The sequence below is a fragment of the Eriocheir sinensis genome, chromosome 38 (genome assembly GCF_024679095.1).
Source record: "Eriocheir sinensis breed Jianghai 21 chromosome 38, ASM2467909v1, whole genome shotgun sequence".
NCBI lineage: Eukaryota > Metazoa > Arthropoda > Malacostraca > Decapoda > Varunidae > Eriocheir > Eriocheir sinensis.
This window is the reverse complement of record NC_066546.1, coordinates 6729166-6748099: the sequence shown is the minus strand read 5'-3', so window position 1 is coordinate 6748099 and position 18934 is coordinate 6729166. Positions and strand designations below refer to the sequence as shown.

Below are 18934 nucleotides of genomic sequence, written 5' to 3'. Positions count from 1 at the left end.
TTCAATCAGAGCTTATGTTACAGCTTCAGTGCCTTTCATTTCTGTCACCTGCTGCACAACACTGAGCCACTGCAATTATTTACATGAAAAACAAGTGGTATGCAGGCACTCCCTCAGCTCCTTGTGCGAAAGAAACCAATAAAAAAAATGTGCCACACTTAATCAGTTCTTGAAATGAGATTCATGCATACCAACAATAAATTAAAGCCTGGAATGGAAAAAGTAAAGACTAAAAAAATATATATTCTGCTTAATTGGAGGAGCTGATAATGACAATGACATAAAAGGGTAATTGAGATAACCTGAAAATAGATGGCAAATTAAGTCTTGTAGCCTCCTCCTCACCTTTAATTGTCCTAGAATGTTGACCAAGACGCCGCCGTCAAACGTGGGCTGGCAGTCCACAGTCGTGATGGCTCGTGCGATTTTGTTAAAACTCAAAGTCTGCAAAGACAAAAATTATGACTATTGCGTATCATTCTCACAGCAGGTTTAAACTACTGGAATAGTTGAGAATATGATTCTCAATCTAGTGTAAAAAAACACTTAAGATTACTAAAAAAAAATTCTTGTTTAACACAACACTAAATGGAAAGCTTCCCATAGGTTTGTGTAGACTTAATGTCCCATAAATTATCATTCTACCAGCAAAATACATATATAGTATCTTTGAGAATATAAAAAAAGGATTGAAAAAAAAAAAATTAACAGTAAACTTATGCTGAGAATTTCAAAAGAAAGATATTGCATGAGTTTTTTCACATTACAGTAACAGCTTACAAAACACAGTAATTCCAAGTATATTTAAAGGAATTCACTGATACACACCTTAATTTTATCTAGGATTGCAGCTGCTCCTTGGACCTGGACTCCCTCAAAGGACATTAACGATAGTTCTGCCTGAAATGAATAACATTAACATTATTTTTGTAGGCCATTGTGTTCCTCATGTGTTTATGAGAGGTGCTGACAGTTCCCAACTATGGCTGTGGACACAATATTACAGATAATGAATGATAACATACCTACATCTATATTTCAGCAGCAAGTGTCAAGCCAATTGTCTTTAAAATGTTGGATGTAGCTCCTGGGCTACCATTGGTCACTTCCTTGCTGAGTCAGCCTTTAGAGGTAATGTTAGGTTTGGTTTGATTATAATAATGGGGGCAAGGAGAGGTAGGTCCTGGTGTATACTCCTTGTTAGTTATTATGTTAAACTTCAAACCTCTCGAAAATCCAAAGGAATGTATTGAGATCAAAACAACTGTGAAATGTGTTGGGGAAAACCACACGGCTGGGGGCAGCAGAGAAGTCCAGTGTCCCATGCCAGCCAAAACCTACAACTCACTACAGCTAAAATTAGGGAGGTTTCACCCCCTAAACCCTACTAAGATGCACTAAGAAACAGGTGAATATAGATAAACTTCATGACGTGGGGGGCTTTGCCCACAATGTCTCCACATTTCATCACATTCAGCTACTCTGCCCCCTGTGGCCATGTGGGTTCCCACATACTTCATGCCTATTGTCACATGATTTTCATCTCTACACTCTTCCCTACAGTTACCTGGGAGGTTTGAAGGTTATTGAGAGACATTTATGGCAAAAGAAAAGTATTTTGTAAGGTAAGAAATGAGAAATGGGTACATTAGTAAAACCAATCCCAACCTAACTGACAACAAGGGGGGGCATAAAACTCACCCTGGGGACAAGATTCCTGACACACCAACCCACCAGCAGGAACACACCACAAAACATTAAACACTGAGCAAGGCAAGACAAAAGACACAACAATCAGGCCCCAGTGGTGGATCTTACCTAGACATCTTACTTAACACTAAAACTATTAAGCCGCTGCTGGAATGTGTGTTGATTGCACTAAGTAAAGACTAGTTATAAAATATAATGACTTATATGTATATAAGTGAAATAAGTATTTATATTTATATTGCTGTAAGTAGAATAAAGTAATTTACAGTTAATATGTTCTTTGACCAGAGTGTTTAGGGACTATAGTTAAAATGAGATCATATTAAATTATATATGAGAATACATTGGTATTAGTATGTAGAGGTTAAAATTCGTATAGCCTTTAACCAAGGTACTCTGCTAGTTTTCTCTTAAGCACAGTTAAGGATGTTGACAAGATAAGTGTCTGGCAGGCTATTCCACAAAGCAATCACTCGGACTGAGAAGTATCGCCTACGTATTTCTGTGTTGCTGTGGGGTAGAAATATTCTGTGTGAATTTCCACGGGTCCTAGGTGATGTCTGGAGGGAAAATAACTCAGAGGGTTGCACAGGAGACAGGCCATTGAGAATCTTCCAGACCTTGACTATGTCAGCTCTAAGCAGTCTGCCATGCACAGAAAAGGGATCCAAGGCATCCAGTCGGGAGGCATAGTCAAGATGCGAAAGTCCAACAATCTCCTTGGTCCATCGTCGTTGGACTCTCTCAAGCATGTCGGTATCACCTACATACCCTGTGTGCCATACAACTGAACAAAATTCCAGCACAGGACGGATATGAGAGGTGAGAAGAGATTTCATAAACTCAACGAAATTCCTGCAGCTTTATTTGCAAGAGAGCATATGTGGAGGTGAAACTTCAATGAAGTATCAACTTGAACCCCTAAACAATCACACCCGGGGACGGACTGCAGCCCCACCGTCCCCCAGCACCCACCCTGGCCTCAAACAACGGCTAGGAAGGGACAAATAACACCGTGAACACCGCCCCGAGGTAGACACATTCAATCACCCCCGGGGACAGGTTCAAGCAGAGGCAGCCAGCTAAAAATACTCTTTGCATACAAGGATAAAGTTCTAGAAAATTCTCGTACCCTTAACACATGACCTTCAGCTGACCTCAATGACAACTTGACAAGTGACCCCGCTAATCCCTGCCTAAAACCAACACCTGCCAGAGTTAATTAGTCAGGTGGTTTCATTGTGTCCACGAGGTAAATAAATAGACCTCACGTGATGGAAGTCGAACAGTTGTTTCCCTTCCCTTTGTCTCCCCGTTCAAGATAATTACTACTGTAGCTTGACAAAGGTAAGACAGTACTAAAATCAACACCTGGAATAGTTAATTAATAAACAAGGTAAATAATATAGGGAAATAAATGCTCACGTGAGAGAAGTTGACCACATTTTTTTCCCTTTCTCTCTCTCCTAGATAATGATAATGGATCATTTGTACAGCTTGACAAAGATGAAACAGTACTAAAATTAACACCTGGAACAGTTAATTAGCAAAAAAAGTAAATAATAGATAATGTTCACGTGATAAAACTTGACCACATTTTTTCCCTTTCTCTCTCTCCCCGTTAAAAGATAATTTCTACAGGTTGACAAAGGCGAAACAGTAGTAAAATTAACACCTGGAATAGTTAAATAGTAAACACGGTAAATAAATCAAATAAATCCTCACGTGATAGAAGTTGACCAGTTTTTCCCGCCCCTCTCTCTCGCCGTCAAAGATCAGGTAGTACTGCTTGACAAAGGTCTCTCCGATCTGCTGGAACTGCGGATTTAAGTTCATCTTCAAGGCCTGGTGGTGCCACGGTACCCAGCGGGAGGAGAGGAGGCAGGGCAGGGGGGAGAGGCGGCCTGGCGGAGCTCCTCACCCGTCAAGGTCTGGCAGAGGACTGACGGAAGGCCTCGTCTGCGCATGCGTCGGAAATTCGTATTTGAACTAACTTGGTATTCCTTTGTGCTCGTCTCATGTTCCGTATTCATATCAAATTTGGGGGTTTTATGGGATTGTAAGTGAGTTTTCCTAGAGTACTGAGCTCAGAGGATCGTTGGAGGGCCTCATCTGCGCATGCGCCAAAATTCATATTGAGGGGACTTGCTTTGTACTCATGCACGATTTTTCTTATATTATCGATGTAAGATAATGACTTTCCATTGCTGAGGGTACATTTAGGCTAAAGATTCTAGATTCCTTGGTTTTAAAGTTACATAATTAACTCACCACAAGCTCAAGGGCCAATATGGTACGGAGATAAGCACCGTGGCCACGCGCAGCTGTGTGCGCTTCCAGACTTACCTTTATTGCGCAATGGATCTCGTTATCTTACACCAGAGTATACTTACGTTAATCATTGACCTTGATATACAACTGTCATGAGTTTCAAATTACAATAAAATTGGCATGAAAAAGGCGCGATTTTCAAATTCCATTCAGTCCCTTGCTCGTCATGACTACCGAGGAGACCAAGACAGGCAACCCTTATCTTTTATCACTCGAAAGAGACTCATGCTGTTGCTACCCGGCATGGATCTTAAGACAGTGGTTATTAATTACGATCCATCAACAAAAACGAATATTCGATTGATTCATCAGGACTGCGACTGTAGAAAAAGTTGATATAGCCTACTAAATAATGATGAAGCATGCAAATCCTAGTTTAATATTGATGTTACTAACCCATATCCACTTATTCAAGATTCACCAAGTGTCAATTATCACTAAGGAACACAAGTTATAGGGTCATTATCTTAAGCATTCTGGCACCCAACCACACACACTAGACACACTTCTGTACGAGATTGGGTCATTTCCATGGGTAACTAAAACCACTCATTAGAACTCAATTAATCTTCTTTTCGGCTTCTTGTTGATGTGGGAGGCAGCATGTTGACAGCTTGCAAAGGAATCAACCATCACCGGGAGGCTCAGAATAAAAACTCATCACTGGTAAAGGTTTCAGTTTTATAATGTTTGAGACAGCAAAAATTGGCTCTCATAAGACTTCTATCAACTCTTCAGATATTCACAGAACATTTGAAGAGCTGCATAAAAATACATATAACATTCCAGTCTCCTGAAATTCCTAATACATCTTGTGGTCTTTCAACAACTATGATCCTTGAGTCCAGGGAGTCTAGCTTCACATAGTATTACACTCCAACACAAGTTATAGGCCTCATGGGGTATAGGCCTAGCAGTTTAGTATAGACCTAGCCTGCTGAAGAAAGTCCTACAAATTACAGGCCTCACAAATCATAAGCTAAACAAGTTATAGGCCTTATAAGTTACAGGTCTTATACGCTAGACCTGTTATGTTAAAAGTCTGGCCTCGTAAGTTATAGGTCTACCAAGATATAGTTCGAACACCGCCCGACAGGACTCAGAAGCTGTATTTCCGGCTGTTCTTCAAACCAAAAATCATTATCATCAGCAGCACACTAGAGGTGGCACACACAGCTTCACAGACACTGGCACACACACACACACACACACACACACACACACAATGTAAAATATATCCATGCCATTTTGCAAGTCACACTCCGACTTATGCCATGCCAAAACAACGGATGCACTTCAATCCACGTCACTTCCTCGGAAACACTTGTACCCGCATCACTGTACACCACACACACTAATATCAAAGCCCTTCAGCATGCCAGGGTGTCATATCCTTGCATGGCTTTTTATCCTATTTGATAGCCATGCATTTTTCACCTGGGGAACACACACACAGCGAAGAGCAATACTTTATAATTTCACTGATTTAAGTCCAGGATCACTTTTAAGTAGGACCGATTGTTGGAGGATGCAACACTGGCTTTTCCATGTGTCTTCCCCTCCACTGTAGCTTCATATCCACTTTAGCTGTACTGATACAGAGGGCTAATTTCACCATGTATAATTTAACTGATTTAAGCATAAGGTCAGCTCTAAGTCAGCCCGATTGTATGAGGCTGCGAGATTGTGGCTTTTGTGTGTGTCTTCCCATCCACTGAAACTTCATACCCAGACACAAGGGGCCAGTTGCACTGAACACTCAGCAAAAAAGTATCAAACACCCATGAGTCAGTTGAGTAGGATTTAAGCATCATCTATAGCCATGGTGTTGTGTTGGTTAGTTGGATGCTAATAAGTAGACTCTAGGCATTGGACTACCTAACCAAAACAACACTATAGATTCAACTCAAATTCTATTCAATCAACCCATGGATGTTCAATACTTATTTTACTAACCGTACATCACAGCATCATTGTAAGCTCTCAAACGAAACTATACATTCCTATACTCTTTATAATGGCAAGATTTTCTACTAGGCACCAGGTACTAAGGAGATCTGTATAGTTAACTCACTCTTTTTTAGTAACCATTGAACACTACACTAGAAATTTTTGTAGTCTTTGGTATTTGGTTTGGGAGCTCACAAACTCACTGTGTTGAACTGCAGGAGCCAGATTCATCAAGCCACTTATGAGATCTATTGTTGGTAAGTCTTCTGGTAACTCCTGTTGTTGGTAAGTCTTCTGGTAACTCCATCCACTATGAAAGCTCTTGATCTTTAGGTGACTCCAATGGCAATGAATGGAGTGACGACCAGGCCAGCACTTCATTCATTGTCATCAGAGCTGCGCAAACACAAGGATCGTTAGTAGAGGACAGATTTACCGGAAGACTTACCAACGACAGGTCTTGTAAGTAGCTTGATGAATCTGGCCCCAGGACAGGCCCTAAAGACAAGTTAGCAGCTACACACACACACACTCACCAACCCCGGCCACCACTCACGGCCACATGGATTCATCATTATTTACACATTCGCATGGCCTAAATTCCACCCGGAGGCGCTCAGTCCACCTTCCACACCGCACCTCACCTCTAAGTCACAAATACAGGAAATACAGCAAATGAAAATGATGGTCGCTAATGAACAAATTACACAAGGGAAAATTTGCACTGCTGCCTTTTAAAGAACCTACATCCATAATACATCTTTCCCATATAATAATAATAATAAACATAACAACATGATAATAATTCGCTAAAGCACTCATATATATAATTGTCAGGGAACACATAGGCAGTTATGAACACAATCTGTCAGTATGAAACATGTCACCACTTGTGAGTATGTTACCAGTAAAATAACAAAACCTATCCCTGTCTACGGAACACAAGCCCACTATCCTCAAAGTCACCCAATAACGTGTCACCTCGGGGGATCATGGGTTTATTAATCTCAATATAACACATACACTATGGTTGATGAAAAGCCAAAGGAAACACAAGCAGGACTAAAGTATGTGCCACCTGAAGGGAAGAGGAACATGTTGAGAGGAGTTACCTGATATAAAAGAAAGGAAAGGAAAGGATCCAGCAAACCACGAATGAGATGGAGGGTAATGTGTAGCCTGCCATGGAAAAGTCAAGAGGATGACCATCAGAAACAAGGAGTAAGAAACAATTGGAAAAATATGTTGAAAGGATATAAAGGAATTAAAATGAGAGGGTATAGCAAACCATAAACGAAATGGAAGAGTAATGTGCAGCCTGACAAAGAGAAGTAAACAGCAAATTGAGGCCTTGAGGAAAAAGGCCTTCAGAAACAAAGAATAACAGACAAGTGTTACCGTCACACTGTGGGCTGTGTAATGATTATGCGTCACCTACTCTACACATGTTAAGGTCACTCCACAAAATATACCTCAAAGTTTCATCTTTCTAACACTCCTGTGGATGTTTAAAATGGTTATGAACTTGGTTACTCCACGAATACAACTTAACTCATCCTCAAGGCTAGGCATGAACAAAGAAAACGTCTGTAAGGGAAATGTTTCAGCAGTCTGATTGTAAACAAACAATTTTGATGCAGGGTAATGTAGGAAGTAGTCACGCCAACAATCACAAATATCTGCTGTACGTCACAACCTTCTTTCCTTTCCAAGTCACCATGATGCATCACTTGAGTCACCCACTGAGGACCTAACTCTTTATGCTCCCTTCAGCCCTCAGGATGTAGAAATACTAAAATATAATACATATGGACTTTCCAGACTACTGGCACACACATTTCTCATAACTGGCCACATCAAAAGCAAGCTACAATATTAAAAATGAGTATTGCAGATGCTCCAGTACCTAAATTGATCCAAAACATCTGACTAACCAGGAAAATGAACACAATGAACAGAATGCCTTCCTGTGCAACACATTATTGCTGTCTGCACTGTTACCTCCCAATTCAAGTGGCTGGTTCTTGCTTCTGTGACATAATTTACTTATGCTACACCTCTTTCTAGCATTTCCTAGTCTCACAACATCATGGAATAAACTTTTCCCTATAAAGGGAATTCTAATTAAGTTTCCAATGAAAATTAAGCAGCTATATTGTCAATCCAATCCTGGTGTCTACATTTCCCCGGACGAAGCAGGGCTGCATGGCTACACCCGTTTATACCACGCAGTAAAGCATTGACGTGAAGTTGTATAATCATTGTTCCTTGTATGAATCAGGCAAAGTTAACACTCTAGTGCTTTCATAAAACACTTATAAAATTTTTGTTTGTGTAAATTGTTTGTTTACACATCAGCACAATGCTACACTGGCTATATCAAAATGAGATATATGAGACAACATTCATAACAACTTTCAAGGAACTTTAAACTTCCTTTAAAGAAGATTATGTAAGCATCTTCCATGGGTGTTTCATCACCCCATTTCTTTAAACTTTAAATAATAAACACTTTAGTGTATCTTCAATAACCATTATATAATACAGTGGAAAATTACTTGCATAAAGCTTACACAGATGCAAAAACTATGAGCATTTTTACAAACACTGTAGTTTTCAGTTTGCCTGACTCATGTATTTACACTAACTGATGAAGGCAGCTTCACCTAACAACACACTGCCAGGAGGAAACAGCTGAAACATCTCCCCTGTGCTTCACCCAGGGAACCAATCATGCTGTTAAATACAGAAGCTAAAGTTCTTTAAAAAAAATTAGGGTACTTCACAACCTAATTATGGCACCATTCTTTTCTAAAAAATTTGTTTGACCAGTGTCTTCCATTATTGCTTTCAAGAGACGACCAACACTAACCTTTTCCACCTATGCAACTGACATTTCTTACTTATTCCATAAGAAAGTAATCAACAACTTCATCGATGTGCATGAACAAGAACAAAACAATGTGTATTAATTTGTTACCTTGCTTGTGGCACACCCCGTATACTCTTTTCTGCCTGTATTCCCTCCCAATGGAAACGAAACAAATACAGAATGAATCCAAACTCATGGCATCTTAACTACATGAGTTGTATATACAAAACTGGTATGTACATGTAGACTTGCAGATACTTATGTAACCTATGTATGTGATTGACTTTATTGCTACTGCCAAAAACAGTCTGCTGATAACACTCCTACATGGTTTCCGAGTGGTGTATATGTATAGGTGTATCCTCAGACTGCAGATTACTCTTCGTTACAGCAAGATAACAACAGACATAACAGAGAACTGACAGGAGTGACGTAGAAACAGTGAATATTCTACCGGCAGTCAATATTACCCATGTAGTCAGGCATCAGTGACAAACCTTTAATAACGGTTCACCATTCGTTTAACATTCAACAGATAAATGATAAAGTAAAGAAATGAAGAACCCTCAAATTAACTTAAGGACATCAGTAATAAACTTTTAATAATAGTTCATTTGTTTTTGCATGTGTCACAGATTAATGATGAAGTAAAATGCTGTCAGAAAATGAAGAACCATCAAATTAGCCTGAGGTCAAACGATGGCTTCCACAAAGTTACTACAAAAATGTTCTCAATATGGATAAGAATCACATTAAGTTTATGCAAATGAGGGTTCAGAGCCTATCCTTGGATTCCTCACAGTCTACACAATCAATTCCACCTGTGAGAGTCAGAGCATGCATCAACTAATGCTATTCATCTGCACTGAAGAAACAAAGAGAAAATAAATAACAAGGTACCCAATTACTTATTTTTTACTTTTCTCTCCCTCTCTATTGTAAGTCAAACAGTACAGTACCAGGCTTGAGTAACATCCTTTCTGTTAAGTACATGACTTGCTTTTCTCTAAATACAACAAAACTTGGGATTGAAATTATTGATGTTCATAGACAATGGGTATAAAATGTAACTGATAATTTTTAATTAATTGTAGGTTTCATAATAGAACAATTCACTCCAAGGCTTCATGATAATTTGGTTCCCATCCCTTTGAATCCTCTTCACTATTAAGAACACCCTCCTTCACTAAACAGAAGGTAAAGGACAGAAACATCACAAATAATGGCAAGAAAAGTTGGATAAATTTCAGTACACCCAAACGAGTCTGACGACACTGGTAAATGCTTATGATCAACAGGATTCCAGAGAGGCAGAGAGGGCAAGAGGAATTGATTGTGTTGACAGAGAAAATTTTAAACTGACCTGAAGCTGTTCTGCACATCTTTAAATCCTTCTTTAGTAATTACGCCATGACTGAGGTGGAAAGAGAAGCTCCCGTGGGAGGTGGAAGGATGAGGTCAAGTGAATAAAGAAGCATGCTCAAGGCTCCTGCAAAAGAGAAAGAAACACACTTACAAAATGAAAAGTATTGCAGTACAGTATATAGAGGGAAAACATAACACTGGTACGAGATATTGTATCACTATAATTCACAAAGTCAGTATGGATAAATAATTAACATATGTACTAAAACAACTGCGAGTAAATTCAAGATGAGTGTGATGGCACTAAGAGGAAGGGAGATGAATCTTTGGTTGCATTCAGTGACATTGCCCTGTGCTATTAAAAAGACATTAGGGAAAAAATGGAAGTGTTAGAAACAGAGGAAGCTTTAGCACTGGATCGAGCGAGATGGAGGAGGATCATCACAAGTCCAACCCCAAGAATGGAAGAAGATGGACCATAAATGAAAAAGAAGATACAATGGAAATTAATTTGTACTAGGAAGTATTAGGCATATATTTAAGAAGGCAAAGGGGGGCAGGGGCAATGCACGAGAGATAGTTGTGCAGACATAAGACAACTGCACCACTTCACAGCAGAATTCAAAGCAAAAGGAAAGAAAGGCTCCACAAGAGGATTAGGTAAACAAGCCAGAAGGAAGAACAGGAAAACACTATCAATATCTCCCTCAGTCTTGAAAGTTGTGCATATTTAACCACAAAAAATCAATGCAGCTCTCAAGACTGTACTGAGTAATTGATGTCAGGCCTTGCACCAGTGTTAGGCAGACAGGGAGGTAAGGAGGAGAGGTACCTATTCTTCTTGACGAGGACTCGCCTTCACCACCCCACCCTTGGCACACTGGCAACGCTGCTTCCCTGTGACGCCTCTTGTGGCACAGCTAAGAGGGTTGCAGACAGCACAAGAAAAGGTTTACACAAATACACAAATTAAGTGTTAACTGGTACTTCTAAACTACCTAGAGGAAAGTAATAAGATCAAGTATTATTTAACAGCCATCACAAGCAGTCACCACTAGTTTAGATGAACTTCAAATAAATCTTTTACAAACTGACTCGAGGTCTTTTTTTCTACACAAAGCAAATCAAACTGCAGAATTTCCACCTTGACTTGTCTCACACAACATACAATTAGCAAAGAGGGTTTTTATACAAAATACAATGCAGCTCAGTTTCTATAAAATATACTGTAAATAACTCTATAGTCAGCAATTAGGCAAAACACTGGAAAAAAATACATCCATTTCAGGCTCTCCCTTCAGTACACCTTGTCCTGCAAAGGTTATGTTGCCCTCCCTCCCCCCCTTCACCTGGCCTACACAGGTAACCCTGACCCCTGGGGATGGCACTGCTCCCCTCCACCTGCCCTTCACAGGTGGCATTGACACTTGGAGGTGGCACTAATCCCTCACTGGCCCAGAGGGTTCCAGAGTCACTGTCCTGGTCACCTATGTGTCACTGCCCACACTGTCCTGTAACGCTGAACTGCTTCTCATTGTCCACGTCACTGGGCACCAACAGGAGGGTGTGCCGATGATAGTACTTATTTTATGACTGCATATTACCGAGTCTCTCAGATATATATATATATATATATGACCAGTCTTACAGCTAATTACTTATTAGAACGTCATTCCATAACTGAAAAAATAAAACGGCAACCATCCACACACAACTAGCGGCTGAATGTTTTTTTGTTTTTTTTAAGTCCTGTCCTTTTTAGTGAATCAATCAGGGCTGAGGCCTCAACAGCCTGCAATACAAGCACAGGTCACGTCAGTCAACTCCTCCACTGATTGACACACAGCAACTACTGCTCCATCAGGAAAGAGGTCATTTCTTTGGTCATGAAATTTAGTCAACGCAGAATAGTAGATTCTTAAATTACTAAACAATATCTTTATCAATATATCAAAGGCAACCTTTTTTGTGAATAAATGCAGATATATTAAGTCACTTTCCATCAAAATAAAATTCCAAGATACAGCTAAAGCACTGAAAAAAAAACACTGTCTTAAATAAAGATACACTAGGCACTCCCGCCTGACCACACCGTGTAGCCACATACCACAGTCACATCACAGAGGCCTCACCACTGGGAGAAAGACTGCCCAGCTAAGACAACAATGACACTTTTTTCTAGAGGAACAAATAAAACGACTCATATATGAAACAAGTCTCCACAAGTGCCACGCTGTTCCTCGGAGCCACTTATCTGAACTCGTAGATTTGAACACTGTGCTCGGGGACGTGAGTCAGGTTGAGGGACTGGTACCTGCGGAGGGAGAAAAGGATGTACTCAGGGTGTTGGCCATGCACACACAGGGACTAGTACAGTTGTTACCTGTCCAGAGTAACATATCCACCTTGGTTCCTTTACTTCCCAAACTGCTGGTCTCGCTTGTCAGCCCCACTTCTGGCAGCTCTCACAATGATCTGCCCATCACCACTGACTTTTAATACTCTGTGGACTCAAGTTTAGCTGGGAGTGATGGCCTACCACTAATCTACTCTCATTCAGCTTAACTTCTCATAATAAATATGGACAACCAACAAGTAAGTGTGCCACCCAAAACTGACATTTCATTTTTTTTCTTTTGCCGGAGCAGCATCTAGCACACTTTTTTGTTGCTATTCTTGTCTTTTGCCCTTGAGCTACCTCCATTCATGTAAAAAAATAAATAAATAAATAAATAAATAAAAAATAAAAAATCCAAAGTGATGTGAGAGGCCAGAGCCAGGAGTCAGTGCTAAAAACCTGCCCATACTCACCATTCTGAGGTCCTGTGGTAGTAGTAGCCGTCAATAGTTGCCGCACTCTTCTGAAAGCAAATATAGTAGAAGCCAGCGAAGGATGCCCCGTTGATGTCCTTGACGGTGTGGTCCGGGACAAGGAAGTGCTCTTTCCACCGCATGAACACGTGCTCCGAGTCCTTCAGGAGTGAGTAGTCAAATGTGTCCGAGTTGAACGTTTTGGTGTACTGGTAGAAGGGAGGAAACTTACCCTGAAATATAAGAAAATGGTTTAGTTTTTAACCCATATTTGGTACTGCAATAAGGTAAATAGAAAAATTACCTAAAATAGTGCAGCAAAACTTTTATCGTTATTATTATTATTATTATTATTATGAGAGGCAACGCAGGTAGAGAGGGAGGAGTGCAGACACAATGAGCTGCCTGTTCAGCAACTCCCAAACACCTGAGACACTGAGAAAAGGAAAATGAGAGTGAAAGCGATGGTTTGTGACCGAAGTAAAAGTGAGGTTGTAGATTTTGTATACCCATATAGAACATAAGAACATAAGAACGTAAGGAGTCTGCAAGAGGCCAGTTGGCCCATACAAGGCAGCTCCTGTACACTCAACCCCACCTTACCTCACCATCCATGGCTTTATCTAACCTCTTCTTGAATGTATCTATGGTATTGGCACCCACAACAAGGCTCCCAAGCCTGTTCCATTCATCTACCACTCTATTGGTGAACCAATTCTTGCCTATGTCTTTGTTGAATCTGTATTTGTATGAATTGAATGTAAAAAAGAATGCAAAATAATTTTGAATGGTGAAGAAATGGAGGAGGTCAATGAGTTTAAGTACAGTTATGTGTAAGCATGGTGGTATGGAGGGAGAGATAAGAGAAAGGGCATTGCAAGGAAGAAGAGTGGTAGGGTCTTTGGGACGAATCATGAATGGCATAAGTGTGAGCATGGAGATAAAGAAGGATTTGAGAAATACAATAATAGTACCAACCCTCACATATGCAAGTGAAACGTGGGCCTGGAATGAAAGTCAGAGGTCTAGAGTGCAGGCAGTGGAAATGAGTTATTTGAGGAGTGCTTGTGGTGTGAGTAGAATGGATGGAATGAGTAATGAAATTGTGTACGAGCATTTTGGAATGTGTCACAGGGGTGAAGGGAAGAAGTGTGGAGTGGTGGAAGAAGTGAAGCGACAGACTTTAAAGTGGTTTGGCCACATGAAGCGAATGGAGGAGAGTAAGATGACCAGAAGGGTGTATGCGAGTGAGATAGAGGGAGGGAATGCTAGAGGACGACCTCCAGTGCAATGGAGGGATAGGGTGCAAGAGTACGTTAGGGAGAGGGGGGAAAGATTTTTGAGAAACTTTGAGCAGGCAAGGAGGGAGTGTCTGGATCAAGAAAGTTGGAAGCTCTTCTGCCGTGGCCATCCCCTGGTGGGAGCTCCTAGGAGCAGGCGCCGATGAAATGATGATGATGATGAGAACAGAATATAGATGATTACAGAAATGGTATATTAGTCAATCTTTTTTTAGTAACATAATTTGGTATAAAGAAACATTACCTAAGATAAGACAAATGTTGATACTGTTACTATGCATCACAAATCATTACAGAATCAAAATTTCAGGCTAGGTAGAGTATATAATGTAGACAAGTTCCTAGGGAAAATTAAAATGAGAATATAGAGATGCAGTGCTAATACATACGGTAAAGTGCTGAAACTATGAATATAAAGCAGAAAAGTAAAGGCAGAATCCTCACCCAATGCTTTTTGTCAACCTCCTCGTCCGCATCCCACTTTCTGGTGAGGAACGGATATTTTTCGCTAATAATTTCACCGTCGAAGAAAGTCGTTAAGGTTGGGTATTCTTCCGTCAAGCCCTTAATCTTAAGGTAACCACACAGGTACGAATTAGCCTCATCCACGTGCTGGAAAAAAAGGAAAAGAAATAGTAATCAAAATATTTATTAATACACCTAATACCCATTGCTGCATCTCTGTGTATGGTATTGACATCCACGATTGCAAAAACTATTCAATAAAAGCTTTTAAGTACAGGAAGTATTTAAATGTGCAAGTTGGAAAGTTTCGTTTAGTCGGCGCAACATCCGTGGTCATATGCCAGAGAGGCAGAAGGGGAAGGAATTGTAGGAGAAGGGAACAGATCCCAGGAGACGGGAAACTACCCCTGATTAATACCAGGTACCCATTCATTGCTGGGTGGACAGGGGTGTAGGGTATCAGAAAAGCCGTCCAAATTTTTACACTCCACCCGGGAATCGAACCTGGGCTCTCTCGGTTGTGAGCCAAGTGTGCTAACCACTGCACCACGAAGCCCCTTAAATGTGCAAGGCTTCTATCCCATTCGATCCCTTCCCTCTGACACAGACTGATCTAATCTAATCTAATCTGCCCTGACCAACCCTAACTTAACTTTTAATAATGCAGTCTTCTTCACTGGACAACAAACTATGACCATAAGGGAGGGAAGGGAACGATATATGAACTGCATTATAAGTGTATGGTATCTCAAATCTAACTTCCAAATTACACAAAGCAAAGTGTAAATTCTATTCTTTCCTTACAATCCCCCAGAAACTTATCAAAAACTCCACTGAAATAGGAGGGTGAGGGGAGACTACATAAAGCAATGAGTGTACCTCGAATCTGCCATCCAAATTACACAAATCAATTATAAGTGTCATTCTTTCCTTGCAACTCCCAAGAAACTTATCAAAAACCACTGAAATAGGAGGCACGTGACAGACTACATTAACCCCTTGACTGCGGATTTCCTACAAGAAGACATCACCAAGCTACAGGGATGAAACAAAAAAGTGGCTGCTACAATTCAATGAAGAAAAATTTAGTCATACACCTTGGGAGGGGATATCCAGCATACCAGTACCACAAGGGAACTACTCCACTATCCACCACAGAGGCAGACAAAGACCTGGGAGTATAATGTTACAAGGCTACCAGTGAAAGCCAAATCCGTGCCAATCGCAGCGGACGGGTTAACTGCCTTATCAGTGTACCTCAAATCTGAGCGACGGGTTAACTGCCTCATCAGTGTACCTCAAATCTGAAGTCAAAAACACAAGCAGAGCATCCTCTAACAACAAACACCACACCCTCCCTAACCCATCACACTGGCACCATACCTAAAAAAAAAAAAAAAAAAAAACAGAGAACATACTGGTGCAATGCAAGTCTGCCTCCCCCTCTCTTCCTCCCTGCCCCTCCCATCCTTGCCCCATAAACTCTTAAATCACACAAACCAGAGTATAAAAACAAACTCCACAACCTCCCTGACCTGCCACACCAGCACCATAACCTAAAAGTAACCCCTAACACACCAAACATATTAGTGAAATGCATGTCCCCCCCCTTCCTGCCCCTCCCCTCCTTCCCTAGCTCCCAAAATACACATGCACACAAACACCACAACCTCCCTGACCCATCACAACAGCACCATAACCTAAAAATAACCCACAAAACACATATCATATTGGTGCAATGGATGTGCCCCCCCCTACCACTCCCTTCCCTAAACCCCATATCACACAAACCAGAGTATAAAAATAAACACCACAACCTCCCTGACCTACCACATCACCACAACCTAAAAATAACCCACAACACACATAGCATATTGGTGCATTGCATGTCCCCCCCATCCCTGCCCCTCCCTTCCTTCCCTCACTCCCAACTTTCACTTCTCAATGGGCCATCTAGTTTCACCCCTTCACTTTCTATTGGCTCATCTCTATGTTGACTCACACCTCATGGTAAGGCATCCTGATCGCTTATGGATGCCATGAGGAAAGAAGGATAATATTACAGCACGTCATTTATTTTTGTGCTACAATACATAAAAACAACTCTTGCCCATATGAATCCTTCTATATCCTTCATTTCCATAGTTTTCCTGTATCCTTCAAGATTTCTTTTTATTCTCAAAGGCATTATCGTCACTTCTAAAATACACGAGTACTGTGGTTATTATTTTCAGTGTTGTGATGATACAGAAACACACACCTAACTAGTCCATACAAGTTTCCATTAGCCTTTCATTACTATTCTCATCTCTCCAGCTTCCCTTTCATCTCCGGGGGCAGCATCCACAGTCCTTGGCCCACATGCATCACTCATACCCCATCCAAGGACAGGAGTTACAGAAAGAGTGTGACAAATGGGTACACAAGGGCACACACACATGGACGTTCACAAAGAGATTACACCTATTGCCACACACATTTTCCACAACCCTGGTCTCTTCTATGATATTCCAGGTATATTACTATGATACCAGTCCACATTAATGACTTTTACATCTCCACTAGGTCACAGGTGGAAAAATCACCACCCCGACAACACCTGACGACGGGATTTTACTTTTTTTTTATTTCCCACAAACCAAATCTTCTACATGACATTCCACGTGTATGAACATTAATCACTGCACCTTAATGACCCTTAGAACACCTGCACAAAGCCACAGGTGAGAAAATAAAAGGGACATGAACTGACCCTTGGATTTTACTTTTTTTTATTTCTTATAGACCAGTATTCTCCAAGACATTCCACGCCTAAAAAAATTAATTATCCCACCTCAATAACCCTTAGAACACCTCCACAAAGCCACAGCTGAGAAAATAAAAGGGACATGAACTGACCCTTGGATTTAACTTTTTTTTATTTCTTATAGACCAAGTATTCTCCAAGACATTCCACGCCTAAAAACATTAATTATCCCACCTCAATAACCCTTAGAACACCTCCACAAAGCCACAGGTGAGAAAATAAGGGACATCACCTGACCCTTGGATTTTACTTTTTTTATTTCTTACAAACCAAATCTTTTCCATGACATTTCACGTGTATGACCATTAATTAGTCCACGTTAATGACCCTTAGAACACCTGCACAAAGCCACAGGTGAGAAAATAAGACACCATATCACCTGCCCCTTGGATTTTACTTTTTTTTAATTTCTCATAAACCAAATCTTCTCCATACCACCCCACGCCCGCAAAGGTTAATTATTCCACGGTAATGACCCTCTAAACACCTCCACAAAGCCACAGGTGGGAAAATAAGGCAGATATCACCCGACCCTCGGATTTCGTTTTTCTAATTCCCCACGAACCAAATCTTCTCCATACGATCCCACGCCCGCAAAGGTTAATTACTCCACGTTAATGACCCTCTAAACACCTCCACAAGGCCACAGGTGGGAAAATAAGGCAGATCACAATCGCACCTGTAACACCACCTCCACGTCGTAGGATTGCCCCTTGGATTTTTGGTGGCCCTGGAACCTGGAGCCGTTGTAGAGCAGGCTGCGCGTCACTCCTGGCTGCCCTGAATTTGCTGGGGGCGGCGGGTCCAGGGAAGCCATCTCCGTTTTGACAGGCATGGTGGAAAATGTCTCCGTCCTCCTCCTCCCTGCTCGTCCCTCTCTCTCTCTCTCCCTCTCTCTCTCTGGTAGCGCGACCAGATGCACAACGATCATCACCCGACTACGATAATGTTTTGCCTGGGTACGATACACGATAACGCCCATATGATGAATTGAATTGAATTGAAATATTTATTGTTGTAAAGTACAACAAATTGGGGTTGCTGGTCTTTGCAGACAAACCTCTGACTAAGCTTGTTAAAAAAAAATCCATTGTACAAAAATACAAATACAAGTTAAACTATCAATCAATCAGTTATATATAAAAGAAGAACGTTTGCTTCTCAGTGCTAAAACAAGTAAATTACAGTTAAGATTAGTTATATTTGCTCAGCCTTATGACGTAGCGTTCTATCTTACACAGAGCACAGTATATACAGCTATAGGCTAGCTACCATTTATGTATAATGCGTTTTCTTCTACAGACCTCCAAATCCCTCGGAAAT

General features: G+C 40.8%; 1 protein-coding gene and 1 long non-coding RNA gene across 3 annotated transcripts; both read right to left on the bottom strand.

Annotated features, from left to right (window-relative positions):
• Positions 1–368: 368 nt before the first annotated feature.
• LOC127008609 (uncharacterized) lies at positions 369–3809 on the bottom strand. The gene is made up of 4 exons (XR_007761213.1): positions 3436–3809; positions 1026–1123; positions 829–900; positions 369–444 (listed from the first exon to the last, which is right to left on the bottom strand). It is a non-coding gene; the product is annotated as an uncharacterized LOC127008609 (long non-coding RNA).
• An 896-nt stretch (positions 3810–4705) lies between these two features.
• LOC127008607 (glucose-induced degradation protein 4 homolog) lies at positions 4706–18524 on the bottom strand. 2 transcript variants are annotated; one of them, XR_007761212.1, is made up of 5 exons: positions 18291–18524; positions 14785–14952; positions 13040–13272; positions 11061–12542; positions 4706–10352 (listed from the first exon to the last, which is right to left on the bottom strand). XR_007761212.1 is itself a non-coding variant. In XM_050880826.1 (4 exons), exons 1-4 carry the CDS (start codon positions 18444–18446, stop codon positions 12479–12481), a joined length of 621 nt encoding a protein of 206 aa, XP_050736783.1. In that variant the 5' UTR covers positions 18447–18524; the 3' UTR covers positions 4706–12478. The 2 variants fall into 2 exon arrangements, 1 of the variants encoding a protein (XP_050736783.1); XM_050880826.1 differs by having other exon boundaries at positions 4706–12542.
• Positions 18525–18934: the final 410 nt, after the last annotated feature.